At 49.6% G+C, this 13,757-nt stretch overlaps 1 protein-coding gene across 1 annotated transcript; it reads right to left on the bottom strand.

The window, feature by feature from the left end:
• Positions 1-7,481: 7,481 nt before the first annotated feature.
• Positions 7,482-12,713, bottom strand: GCC1 (GRIP and coiled-coil domain containing 1). The gene is made up of 2 exons (XM_006729047.3): positions 11,267-12,713; positions 7,482-10,368 (listed from the first exon to the last, which is right to left on the bottom strand). Exons 1-2 carry the CDS (start codon positions 12,296-12,298, stop codon positions 9,073-9,075), a joined length of 2,328 nt encoding a protein of 775 aa, XP_006729110.2. The 5' UTR covers positions 12,299-12,713; the 3' UTR covers positions 7,482-9,072.
• Positions 12,714-13,757: the final 1,044 nt, after the last annotated feature.

The following is a 13,757-nucleotide window of genomic DNA, read 5'->3' as shown; positions in this document are numbered from 1 at the left end:
TACATTTTAAAGTACTTTAGACTTTTTTTAAGATTTTATTTATTTATTTATTAGAGAGAGAGAGAGAGAGCACAAGCTGGGGGAGGGGCAGAGGGAGAGGGAGAAGCAGGCTCCCCACTGAGCAAGGAGCCCGATGCGGGGCTTGATCCTGAGACCCTGGGATCGTGACCTGAGCCGAAGACAGACGCTTAACCGACTGAGCCACCCAGGCAGCCCAATACTTTACACTTTTCTAAAAACTTTTAATACACTGCTTGACTTGATAATCACAATAACTTTGAGAAACTATGTAAATGCACTGCCTCCCCTTTTGACAGATTAAAAACAATGAGTCACAGGGGTACCTAGGTAGCTCAGTTGGTTGGGTGTCCGACTCTTGGTCTCAGCCTGAGTTGTGATCTCAGGGTCCTGGGATCAAGCCCCACATTGGGCTCCGTGCTCAGCAGGGAGTCTGCCTGAGATTCTCTCTCTCCCTCTCCCTCTGCCCCTCCCCACCCCACACCGCGCATGCACGTGCTCTCTCTCTCTCTCTCAAATAAATAAATCTTTAAAAACAAAAACAAAACAATGAGTCACAAAGTTCCCAGAGACAGGTGATGACAAAATTGGTATCTTGTTTTTATCTCTTTCAGGAGTGGTCCTCAGCCTTGTCTCTTACTCTTTCAAAGAACTTGAGTCCCAGGTGCTAGAAATCAAAAGCCCGCTTTCCTAAGAACATTTGTATGGTTGCAGGCATTCTGCCACCACATCTAGCACTTCTGGAAAGAGTTCAAAGACACTAAGTTAATTGAGCCTTTCCACGTTGGTCTTCTAGGCCGTGACCTGAAGTCAGGTAGGCAGGCGGTCTAGGTTTTTCAGACCTACCACAGTAGCGTGCATGGTTCCCAGGGCAAGGGAACTCAAAGATGCTACAGGCTCCCTCCTTCAGGGGTTTATTCCTCCCTGCCTCTCCCCTCCCCCCTGGCCTCCACCCTCTTCTGAACCCTGGCAGCAGCTCTTTGGGTCGGGGGTTCACCATTTGACTGACACTAAGCATCTCTGGCTTGCACTCATCCCTCTGGGCCACCCTACTCTGGATGCCAGAAGTACAAAACCCCAGCCTGGTGGCCCCTCCCAGCCCAACTCCCCACACAAGTCAAACTGACACCTGCTACAGTTTATCCCGCCTGCCCTCCCAGTCTCCAACCCAAGGCCTACCTTCCACTTACCACCCTCCCTTCCTTCCTTCCTTTCTCCTTCAGCAAATGTCAAGGGCATGTCTCCTCTGTGCACTGCACAAGGCACTAGGGATGAGGGGATGAAGAGCAGGCCCACTCCCTAGCCTCCCGGTTCTGACATCTACTGAGCAATGCCCACATACATTAAATAATAAATTCTAAAAGGGGGAAACACTGGGCACTCACACTCAATTAGCAGGAAAACTGGTTCCGGGCCCTTCAACAACTTCGGATTTGGTCCGTTTAAGCTTAGCAATACTGTTCTAGAGGGGCATTGTAGGGTAGTGATTAAGAACCCGGGCCCCAAAGCCAGAGTTTCTGGGCCCAAATCCTGCACCTCCTGCTTGCTAGCTATGTGATCTTGGGCAAGTTATTTAATTTCCTTTGTCTCGGTTTCCTCAGATGTAAGGTGGATGATGATAATAATGCTTCATGAGGTTGTTTTGGTGAATAAATAATGAATAATTAAATTCATAGCAGAGAGAAGCTCTTCAGTCGGGTCTTTCTTACATGTAGACGTAGTACCCGGCCCGGTAGACTGCGACCATACGAAACTGCTGTCGCTCTGGATTCAATGCCAGCAGCTCTGTGAGTTTTCAGCACAGCAAACACAGCCTAAGTGTAGTCGCTGTCTGTTCTGCGGGGGCGGGGGGGAGGAGCAGATGAAGGGGCAAAGGCGTGAGTGGCCAGGGAAGCCCCAGAAACTGAAACAAAGGAAGCCTCTTCCCTCCTGAATCACTACAGCCATTAAAACAGGGGAGGGGACACATGGAAAATGAACACGTGTTATAAAATAATCTCAAGTTAAAAAAAACACCAAATTATCTCGCAGCCTGTCCCAATCTTGCAGCATAAAGGCAAGTACCCCTGTGGGCAGATACTAGAAGGGAGCATCAAAATGAAAACAGTTGCTGAGTTCCACAGCAGGAATGTGTGTGAATGTTAAAAAGCCATTTCAAATCCCGTTGGAATGTGGTTTAAAATTTGACAGAGCTGACGGCACCTGGGTTGCGCACCCAGCTGAGCATCTGACTCATGCTTTCGGCTCAGGTCATGATCTCAGGGTTGTCGGATCGAGCCCTGCATCAGGCTCCATGCTCAGTGCAGAGTCTGCCTGAGACTCTCTCTCCCTCTCCCCGTGCCCTTGCGCTCACCCTCTCTCTGTCTCTCTCAAATAAACAAATTTTTTTTAATTTGGCAGGGCTGAGCACTCTCTCCATGACGAAACTCACTCTCCCTTGAATTCTTTTTCATCCCCTCCACTGGCTTTCTCCACCTTTTCTGGTTGTTCCTTATCTGTCTCCCTGTGCTCTTTTCCCTCTGCCTACTTTTTAAATGTTAATGAAACATTTAATATTAATGAAGCATTAAAGGACTCCATCCTAGAGTTCTTGCTGTAGAAGAAAGGAAACACAAATACAGAAACACTGTGTGGAAATGGACTGGAATTGGAGGTATGGGTGTGAACTCAGGATCTGTAAAGTGTATAGCCACATGTGTACGTGTGTGTATGTATATACATTATATGCATACATTTCCTATCTGCCTACACTTCCTGCCTGCTGTGAGGACCTAAAAGCAGACACCCCAGTAACAATGAGCTTACATCACTCCCAGATATTGGTTTCTGATTCCAGTCTCCACCAAAAGGAACCAGGGATCCCCAGAGAAATCGCTGATTCCAGGACTGGGGTATAGAACCCATAACATGAGCCAGACACACATTTTTATGCCAGAAATGATGGGGGAATGTCACCAGAACACAGGAGTTTGAAGGGACTTTTACCAAATCTGAGGAAATTTGAGCCAAGATAATTAAGGAAAATAGTGAATTATAAACTGTGGAAAAATAGGAATCCATTAGTTCATACTAATAATAAATAGATAAACTATTAAATAAGCGATGGAGAAGGCAGGGCTCTTGCTTAGAAAATATCAAGGACCAAAAGATAAATGCTGGAGTTGAAAATCATTTTTGCAACCATCACGGTCAAGAGAGTAATGATTGGATTATCATGGGTTGATGCTAAATTTAGGAGGGAAAACTTTGATGAGAAGCAGGATATCTGCGGGGACTTAAAGCATCTCCCCATAGATTGCTTATTAGTAGCAAGGCAGAAAATACTAACCATACAGTGAAGAAATCAGACATCTGTCTGGGGACCACAATTAATATCACCAGTGAGGGGTACATGGATAGCATTTGCCTCTAGATGTGATATTCTGAGATCATATCACTTGTGTAATATTCTGGCAGGGAATGTATAACCAGCATCTAATCATGAAGAAAGATCAAACTCAAAATGAAGAAACTTCTGTTGAAGTGGGAGGGGGCTTTTACATTAAGTAAAATAATGTAGGGAAAATGCTAGCAGTCTGCTTCACATGTGTTATCTAAAAATGCCACTATCATAAAAGATTGTGAAAAGGTGAGGAACTATTCCAGATTAAAGAAGACTAAAGAGATATGACAACTAAATGCAATATGTGATCCTTGACAGGATCATTTACAAGAGGAAGACAAATCCTATAAAGAATATTATTGGGTTGGGCACCTGGGTGGCTCAGTCAGTTAAGCGTCTGCCTTCAGCTCTGGTCACGATCCCAGGCTCCTGGGATCCATGGAGTCTGCTCAGCCCGGAGTCTGCTCCTCCCTCTTCCTCTGCCCCACCCCACCATGTCTCCCTCTCAAAAAAAAAAAAAAAAAAAAGTACGGGATGGGACGGTTAAGCATCTGCCTTCATCATCCCAGGGTCCTGGGATCGAGTCCCGCATCGGGCTCCCTGCTCAGTGGGGAGCCTGTTTCTCCCTCTGCCTGCAGCTCTCTCTGCTTATGCTCTGTCTCTCTCTCAAATAAATAAAGTCTTAAAAAAAAAAAAAGGTACAGGAAATCACTGTGCCCAAGGTCAGTATGAAAAAAGTGCCAAAGGACCTCAGAGAAGGAAGCACCTGCACATGGTTAAGTATCAGAAAAATCGACATGGAGGAAGTGACATTCCAGCTGAGTGTGAAGGGGTAGGAGCATACTGCCGGGGTTGGGATGTGGCTGGGGGAGGACTGTGAAGTTAGAAGGAACAGTGTCAAGGATCCCAGTTTTAGAAAATGGAAGCTGACCAGGTGTCTCTGCATAGGCCTACAAACCAGCATAACAAGCTTGGCCTCCAGACTCCTTCCAATCTCAGCTCAGCTGACTAAAGCTCCACGCTGGGCAGATAGGCCAGTGGAGTATACGGCTGCCAGGACAGGACTTCCCCTAGGAAGGGCCTGATATTCCCTAGACTGAAGCTGCATTTTCAGAGGCCTGATAGCGGTTGAACTAAGAGAAAGACAACGGACCCTACTCTAACTACTAACCTCCAAAATATTTTGACGGTGGACAGCACGGCCTCAGATACACGTGTTTGCATCCTGATTATGCCATTACCAGCCCTAGGCCTTGGGCAATTCATCTTATTTTGCCAAGCCTCCATGCCCTCATTTGCAAAATAGGTACGCTTCACAAGATTGGTGTGATTAAGTAAAATAGTGTAGGGAAAATGTTAGCAGTCTGCTTCATAGCAGGCACTCCACAAAAGGCCATTGTTATTTCTACTTTTGCTTACAGCAACATCTGAGGCTAAGAAACACTGGACTTAAATCCGGAGAGCTAAGCTAACTTCCATTCTGCCACCTACACACTCTTGGAAAAAAAGCATCTAATGTGGTTTAGCAGCTACTTTGTTTCAGGTACTGGGCTGGTTCTTTATGTACTTAATTTTTCTTTAAAATGAGGATAGAACCCTGAAATAGGTGTTATTATCCCCATTTTAGGAAAATTAAGTTCGGTAAGATTAATTTATAAGGTCACAGAACTGACAGGACAACCAATTGAGATTTCAACCCAGAATGTGTAAGCCTAGTTCCTCGCCCCATAGCCATCAAGCTGAGGTAACCAGGCTGCCTAGTGTGGCACGGGAAGACAGAGGAGGGGAGGAAGTAAAGGGGATCGACGATCGGTAAAGGGACCCATTCATTAGGGTTCTGTTTTTAATTCCCCAAGCTGTTTCCCCAGCTTTACTAGAGGTTATAGTTGGAACCCACTACAGCAAGAGCTGGTACCCAGCCCTCCTTTCGCTCTGTTAGTGATCCGAGTCCTAAAAATTAGTCCTGGGGGACAGGGCAGCTTTAGGACTCTTTATAAAGAACCAATGTTGCCTGTTTCACTCTACAGCGTAGCAACTTCGCTTGACTGCAATTTTATAGCTGGAGACTTTCTCTCCATTTGAACCAACCCAGTTCAACTTAGATATCAGTCTCTCCATCCCTAGCAGTCATCTGTGGAGACAGGCGCTGACCGTCCCAAGTCCTGAGAAGACAGGAGCATACCCAGATTGAGCTGGCGTTGGGTAATCAGACCTGGTTTGGACATCTAGCAGTTACATGACCTTGGGCAAATGTAACATCTCAACCACTCTCTCCTCATCTGTAAAAATGGAGGATAACAACATGTGTGTGGAGTAAACGATACAATGGGTGTGAATGGCTCGACACGGTGTTGGCACGGTTGGCAAGAGTTCCCGAACAACCCTGCAGTGGCAGCTTCTCAAGACAAGGCCAAGAGCCCTAGAGTTCTGGGTAGCAGATGGGGACCTATATCTAGGGCCTGATTATATGGCTATTTATTCCCCAGAGAGGAGATACCCAACAAGAGATGGGGGATGGAGGGAGGAAAGCAGAAAGCCCTTAGAATGATCAACTTGCCTTCCCGCCCCCTTCTCCCTGCATCTGTTCTCAGCAATCCTCCCAAGTTCTGTGGTAATAAACAAATAAGGTTGTCTTCATTACTTTATTGACACACCTCATGCACTGATATTCTGGAACCAAGGCCAAGGGAAAACATTTTTCTCTGACTGTATTTGATCTCAATTCTTTTTCTCTCTCTCCCCCTTTTCTTTCTTTCTTTTTTTTTTTTTTAAAGATTTTATTTATTTATTTGACAGAGAGAGAGACACAGCGAGAGAGGAAACACAAGCAGGGGGAGTGGGAGAGGGAGAAGCAGGCTTCCCGCAGAGCAGGGAGCCCAATGCGGGGCTCGATCCCAGGACCCTGGGATCATGACCCGAGCCGAAGGCAGACGCTTAACGACTGAGCCACCCAGGCGCCCCATCCCCCTTTTCTTTCTTAGAAGAGTATCCAGCACTGGAAAACCAGTCAAGTAACTGGAAAACATACTTGGGAGGAAAATGTGGGGAGATAAAGAACTTGTGTTCTTAAGGGTGGGAAGGGACCAAGCCTTTTCCATTTCAGTAGGGAGCATTCACAGGCTTATAAACATCAATACTTTAAAAATTAATAATCAGAACTTGACTTGCTTCTTTGCCTATGTGGTATCTTCTCAAAAGTCAAAAGCATAGGTATTGGTCCTAGGAAAGCAGCTGTGACTATGGATCTTTCTATGCTGTCCAAAACCACCTAGAAATAACAATCAAAATATATGCTACAGGGGCGCCTGGTGGCTTGGTCGTTAAGCGTCTGCCTTCAGCTCAGATCATTATCCCAGGGTCCTGGAATCGAGCCCCGCATTGGGCTCCCTGCTCCGTGGGAAGCCTGCTTCTCTCCCTCTCCCACTCCCCCTGCTTGTATTCCCTCTCTTTGTCAAATAAATAAATAAAATCTTAAAAAAAAAAAAAAATATATATATATATGCTACATTTAAGGGGATCGGGTAACACAATTAAGAGATGATTTTAGTTTAGTTTGAAATCCTAAGAAACTTTTCCAGGATACTGTGAACCCTGATTTGAAGCATAAAAAGCATTCAAAAAACGGATTACTTCTAAAGTTTCAAGCCGGCCCACCAAACCCAGGAGAAAGCTTTTTCTAGTGTAGCTGCTTACACACACACATAATTCCAGGCTGAAAATTTTGTTTCTAATTGAGGTAGTTAGAGCATTGAGATGTTACTCTCTAGATTCAAGCTCACGGATTTTCTTTTTTTTAAGATTTTATTCATTTGAGAGAGAGAGAGAGAGAGCATGGGGAGGGGGAGGGGCAGAGGGACAAGGAGACTCCCTGCTGAGTGCAGAGCCTGATGAAGGGCTCAATCCCAGGACCCTGAAATTATGACCTAAGCCCAAGGCGGATGCTTAACAGACTGAACCACCCAGGCGCCCCTCAAACTCATGGATTAATATATTATCTCCATCCTTTTTATTCACCATTTACACTCACACTCCGTGTATGTGTATATGTATATACGCGCATACTGTTAGGAAAGCACACAGGTCAGGTTGTTCAGATTTAATGACTCCATGGTCTATGTTGTCATTTGAACACATCGCATCTGTTTCATTGAGTCTGCTGTTTGTAGATAGTCCAGGGCACCCAGCCTCCCAATTAGAACATTTAATCAAAGTCTTCTGCACCCCAAACCCTCACAACAGCTCTCTATGATGAAATAACAGGAAGATATATATTAGTTCAGTCAGTGACAAAGCACTGGTCTTTAGGGTCCAAAGATCTCTATAGCCAGCAAGAGCAGATTGGGGAAAGGATTGAATAGGGGAACTGATATGGTCTCTCTCAACCCAACTTTTCTGAGTTCCTCCTTTCCAGATAGCCTGAGGCCCCCTTTCCTTACATGCAGATTAAATCTACTTGCGCAAGACCAAACATAAAAAACCCAGGAAGGAGGAAAAATTATAGTAACGCATGTGGGGAAGACGAGGATTGTGTACTGAAACTCTATGACCCCCTAAAGGTGTGGGCAAAATACCCTGGTGACAGTAACCCAAGTAGACCCTGGCTTGCAGGGAGGTGGAGATTTAGCGAGAATGCTATCCAAGGGTCAGCTGGCACTCCAGCCCCTCCGACAAAATTCCACCACTTTCCTGTGAGAGTCACAGAATCTTCTGGAATCAGCAAATCTTCCTCCTCTTCTCAGTCCCTACAAAGGCAGAAACAACTGTGGGGGAGGGGAGGAGGTTGTAAATCTCTGAGCTAATTCTTTGTATCTAGACAGGATCAGAGTTTCCCAATTGGACCCTTCTCTGTAAGATGCCAGGATTTTTCTCTTAATGGAAGTTCAACATTGAGGAAAAGCTAGCAAAATCATTCACTCGCAATCTCAGGCCAACCTGAGGCAGACAGGTAAGGCAGGGTCAAATGCAAGAAGCCCGAGATAACCCTATTCAGGCCAAAAGCAGGTTACTCAGGAAATGTCTAGGACTGACGTGTGCTCGGGGCCCTCTACAGGATGGTCGTAGTTATGGATGTGTTTTGTCCAGCCTGACCAGGCTGTACCTAACCCCAACTAGAACAAGCTTCCCAGTTCCGGGACGGAAGAATCTGTGGACAATAGGGGACAATGTGTCACTATTTCAAACTTCTTGGTCCCTCTCCAACCCGGATTTATGTCCCCAGAAAATTGGGGCAGCGGTGGACCAGACTCGGACTGTGACGAGATAGGGAGTAAAGAGCCGGTCCTTGTGAGCGTTTAGAAATAACTGAACTCCCTTTGGAGTCACATTTACTCCTGGTTCTGTGCTAGGAGCATAATACTAAAACAGAAAGTCTTATTTTGAAAGATTCTCACCACTCCCCCAACTTTGGCACCTTCCAGTCTTCACCTCTCCCCGCTCTTCCCCTCACAAGCACACCGCCCGAACATACTGTTGGGGCATCTCCAGGATCTCTAGGGCCCAGGACAATGTGACATTAATGGCCTTTGGCAGAAAACCCCATCCCACGTTAAAGACTCTCCCAGTTCAACACAGTGAAGAAAAAAAATGATAATGTAAGAGAAGGGCAGGAGAAACCAGAGTCTGTCCTTCCCACACAAGAGGCACAGAGATTTCGGCAGTCAGTGACAAGGGCATCATCTCTTGCCAGAAGGCCACCAGCTACCGCTGGTCGGGAGCCGCATGATCACTTGTTTCTCCTCGGGACTGAAATGCAAGATGGTCAGGATGGCCGTGAGCGTCTGCTGGCGGCCCAGGGTGTCAGGCAAGGTCAGGAAGCGGTAGATGATGTTTTTGAGGTACTCCAGGTTGGCTCCCTCCCTACTCTGGTCCCTGATGTTCTTCTCAATGTGGCTCTGCAGGGCTCCAACCTGCTCGCGATGCCGCTCGCCCTCCTCCAGCAACCGATCCTGCAGCTGATGCACCTCCACCTCCAGCGTGTGTCTCTGCTTCCGCAGCGAAGTGATCTCCACCTCCTTGCGGGCCAACTGCTCGGCGTACAGGAAGAAAGTGGGCTCGCTGGACGCAGCCAGCTGCAGCGCTTGGGTCAGGCTGTCTGGGACGCACGAGTCGGCCGGGGCCCCGGGCCCCCCGCCGCCCACGGGGCTCCTGCGCCCCGGCAGGCTGGACGACAAGGCCACGGAACGCAGCTGCTCCAGCTCCAAGTCCTTCTCGGCCAGCACGGCCAGGGCCCGGTCCCGCTGCTTATGCAGCTCCTCTTCCAGTCTCAGCGTGTGGTCCCTGGAGTCCAGCTGGCTCCTCTCCAGCTCCTGCCGGTGCGCGTGCTGCAGCCGGGCCAGCTCCTGCTTCCAGCCCTCGGCCTCCTGCTGGTGCCGGCGCTCGAGCTCCTCGCAGCACAGCCGCAGGGAGATGTACTTCTCCTTCAGTTCCGCGAGCTGCTCCTGGGCCTCCTCCAGCTCCTTGGCCAGGTTACCGTCCTTGGTGTTCTTGCTCTTGAGGACCACCTGGGCCCTCATCTTGTACCTCTCAAACTCCTCCTTCAGCTGTTTCAGCTCCTGCTGGTAGTAGAGCGCAGAAGCCTTCTCCCCGTCGGCAGCCTCCGAGCTGGCCAGTAGCTCCAGGTCACAGAGCCTCTCCACATCCAGGCTCACCTGGCTTTTCCTGGCTGCCACCTGCAGCAGCCTCTTCAGCTTCTCCATCTTATCCTTCAGGACATTGACATCCAGACTGGACTCGTCGCCATGGCTGTCTAGGGGGGAGCGGCTGGAGGCGGCCAGCGCCAGCGTCTTGTTCTCCAGGTCCAGCTGCACGATGCGCTCCTTCAGCTTCTGGATGGCCAGCTGGTCCTTCTGCTTGGCTTTCTCATAGGTGCCCAGCAGTTCGGACACCTGAGATATTTGATTCTCCAGGGCCGCCACCCTCTGCTCTTCCACCTGAGACTGCTGGCGTAGCTGATCTTCTGCCAGGGCTGTCTGTAAAACAAGGGAACGGATGGCAATGCGTCCAGAAAAGCCGCAAAGGCCCACCGCAAACTGAGAGCGCAAGAGAGGGGGACCGAGGGGTCACAGGACTGGGATGGCCTGGTGAGAAGTGGAACTGGGGCCTTGTACGTTGCTTCGGAAACTAACGGAAGTTCCTGTAACCTGGCTGGGTTCTGCTCCCAGAGATACAGCACACCAAACAATATCAAGAACCTCTGTGTATCTGCTGTTGTTCTGCTTTAGTGCCCCCACTTTTCTCCTGTCATACACAAGGCTCACATGGGAAGCGTGTTACCTTTGTTTATCATCCGTTTCCCCAAATCCTACTAAGAAATCATAGGACATTCTTTTCCTCTGCCAATATTCCTGGAAGTTCAAAACTCAGTTGGATCTCTCTCCACACTAAAAGGAGCACTGTAAAATAGCACACCTTTCCGGAACAGGCAAATTGACTCGAAGCAATCATGCGAGGTTACTCCTGAGAAGATTCCTTTTACACCATCCCGCCCCAGCCCCCTACCTATAGGCGTATCCGCCCCCTGTGTAACGCACATGCCCCGAGGCAGACACGCTCCTCTCACTGGGCAGCGGCCACTAGCTTTACCGCTTCAGAGAGCGCAGCTGGTGAGATGCCACGGCCCAGAGTTCACAGGTGTCTGGTTCCAAACCAGCCTGCGCTGTGGAAGCCCATATCCTGTTGGAAGCACATTCTGTGGACACTGTCAACACCACACCACACCGATTTCCCAGGACTCACGGGGCAACCTTCTGAATAGCATCAAAAATTGACAGCGCAGCCACTTAGTTCTAACTACCAAAGGAGCCAAAACCCTAATATTTCCTACTGTAGGCTAAATGACTACCATTTGAAGGAGATGACAATAGTTACCTTCCTCATTTCCTGCTGCAACTGAGCCTGGAAATGGCTCTTCAGGCAGGCAGCCTCTTCCTGAAGCTCCTGCAGCCGAGGGTCGGGCCGATTCTTCTCATCCCGAAGAGCCTGCAGCTCACCTTTCAAGTCCTCCACCTCACGGGTTAGCTGCTTGGTCTGCAGCTCAAACCCTTCCATCTGACCAGCTGCATATGCCCGTCCTGCCAGGGCTTCTCTGGTCTCTTCCAGCCGAAGTTCCAAGTCCTGGCGCTGGGTCCTCTCCTCCTGCAGCAGTTTCTGGAGCTCACGAAGCATCAAGGCATGGTCAGTCTGCTCTTGGGCCCGATCATGCTGCTGGGTGATAAGTCGGGCTTTGGTTTCTGCTATCTGCTCCTGCAGCCCCTTCAATTCTCCCTCCAGACGGCCCCTCTCCTCCTCTGCCTTTTTACTGGTATCCTCTAAGTCCTGTTTCATCTTCTTCTTGTCAGCCAGGTAAGAAGCTTCCATGCGAGACTTCTCCTGGGTGACTGTAGCCAAAGAGCTGGTCAAAGTAGCCAACTGAGTCTTCAGCTGGTGCAGTCGTTTGTCCACTTCCCCACCCCCAGAGGGTCCATCCCCACTGCTACTGCTAACGCCACTCTCCGACCCGCTGGCTTCTTCGGACTTTGGAGGTGGTGGTCCACGAGCCAGCCTGTCATCCTCTACCCCAAACTCACCCTTGGTGCTGGTGAGACTGGCCGCTGTATCCAAGCTGGTGGCGGTCCCAGTGCTATCCTCGCTGTGAGTGGAGCATCGGTCATCCACAGAGTCAGGAAAAGAGAGGCCTGGAGGCTGGACACCTGTGAGACCCACATCCGCCTCGTGGGATACCGACAGCACCTTAATGCTGGCCTCTAGAGCCTCCTTCTCTTTCAGGAGGCTTTTATAGGCGCGGACCACATCCTTAAGACGTGCCTGGTACTGGAGGAGCTGCTTCTTCTGCATCTCAATGGTCTCTAGCAGGTCCTTCTTGCTCGGTCCGCCCCCGAAATTCATACCAAACTTCTCCATGTTCAGAACGGGTTGCTCGACGTCAGCCAAAAGAGGGTCGCGAAGACCTTGGCGGGGGCAGTAAACGACAGGGAGAGAACTGTCCCCAAAGTCGCTCCTCCCAGCTGTCCGAAACCGGATGCCGGACGCGGGGCAGCCTGGCAGAAGCGCCCGCCGGGTCCCAGGCACCGAGGGCGGGGGCGGGTCCTATCTTAGAGGCGGAGCGACGCCGGCACAAGAGAAGCGCACGGCCAGGGTTCGCCTGTACTGTCCCAGAAGCTGCTCCGCGCTCGCCCGGGCCACAGCAGTCACTAGACCCCCAGCCCACGGCCCTCAGCCCACCGCGGGCCAAGGGTTTAAACCGAGCGTAACCCCATCACGACTCCTAACTACAGCAACCAGAGGACGGGGCTTCCGGGTCCACTGGAAGTGACGACAGCGTGACGCAACAGGCTCCTCCCCCAGGGGCGCGAGGTGGGCGGAGCTACTTCGGCTGGTGGCTGGGAGGCGGCCTGCTCGGAACCAAGCAGGGCTACGAACGCAGGGCAAGCAATGTCGAGGACTCCGGAGTGATGTTTTGGTGGCGGCGCCTGAGCTTACCCTCGGTCTACGATGAGCGGGAGACAGTGGGCGACGTCGCACTGGGTCCTTCTCAGACACCCGGATGAGCGACTCTTCCTCACATTTGGGGCTCAGTATCTCTGAACCTAAAGATCGACAAGTAAGACTCCCAATTAGACCACGAAAACTGCAACCCTTGATAGGACAGTTTCGGCACCTATTAAGTATATAGTATAATAATTATTAGCACCCTTGCTGAGTTCCGCTGAGTTGATTCAACAAATGTATGTAGAGGGCACCCTATGGCTATGACCTCCATCCTATGTGCCATCTGTATTCCAGGACCTTAACAAGAGTTTTGATATTTGGCCCTTGCAGTTATTCTGCTCAGTGGGTGGAAACATGAGACACAGAAAGGTTAAATAACATGCCCAAGGTCACACAGCTAGGAATCCTATCTATATCTGTCCAACACTCAACATACCAAGTGCTGCTCCAGGTGACCACCATGAAGAGACAAGGTCCTGACCTCAAGGAGCTCCTTTCTAGTGAGAGAGCAGAGGTACAAACACAAGTCCTGCTCTCATACCAGTATGTGCGGGTATATTCAAAGTGATATGGAAGTTAAGAGGAGGGAGGCCTGTCTAGGGGAGGCAGAGAAGGTTCTCAGGGAAAATACTTGGGGATCTGAAGCATAAGTAGCGATTGTCCATCTAACTAGTGATGAGGGAAACAAGCATTCCAGGCAGAGGGAAAAGATTGCCAGGACTCCTAGGGCATCAGAGAGCCTGGCTCACGTGGGGAAGCACTGAGAATCACTTCGTGGCAGTAGCTTAGGGTATGTGAAGGAGGTGGGCAACAGACGGGGCAGGCACAATAGGTGGAGACACAAATTAAGGCATTTAGACCTTATCTCGGG

The sequence above is a fragment of the Leptonychotes weddellii genome, chromosome 12, assembly GCF_054177405.1.
Source record: "Leptonychotes weddellii isolate Sample4059 chromosome 12, ASM5417740v2, whole genome shotgun sequence".
Lineage (NCBI taxonomy): Eukaryota > Metazoa > Chordata > Mammalia > Carnivora > Phocidae > Leptonychotes > Leptonychotes weddellii.
The sequence above is the reverse complement of the archived record's forward strand: the minus strand, read 5'-3'. Positions and strand labels throughout refer to the sequence as shown.

Coding starts and splice junctions, on each gene's coding strand:
- GCC1 (XM_006729047.3), bottom strand. CDS start 12,298: ATGGAGAAGTTTGGTATGAATTTCGGGGGCGGACCGAGCAAGAAGGAC. Junction 10,369..11,266: donor TGCAGCAGGAAATGAGGAAG/GTAACTATTGTC, acceptor CTTGTTTTACAG/ACAGCCCTGGCAGAAGATCA.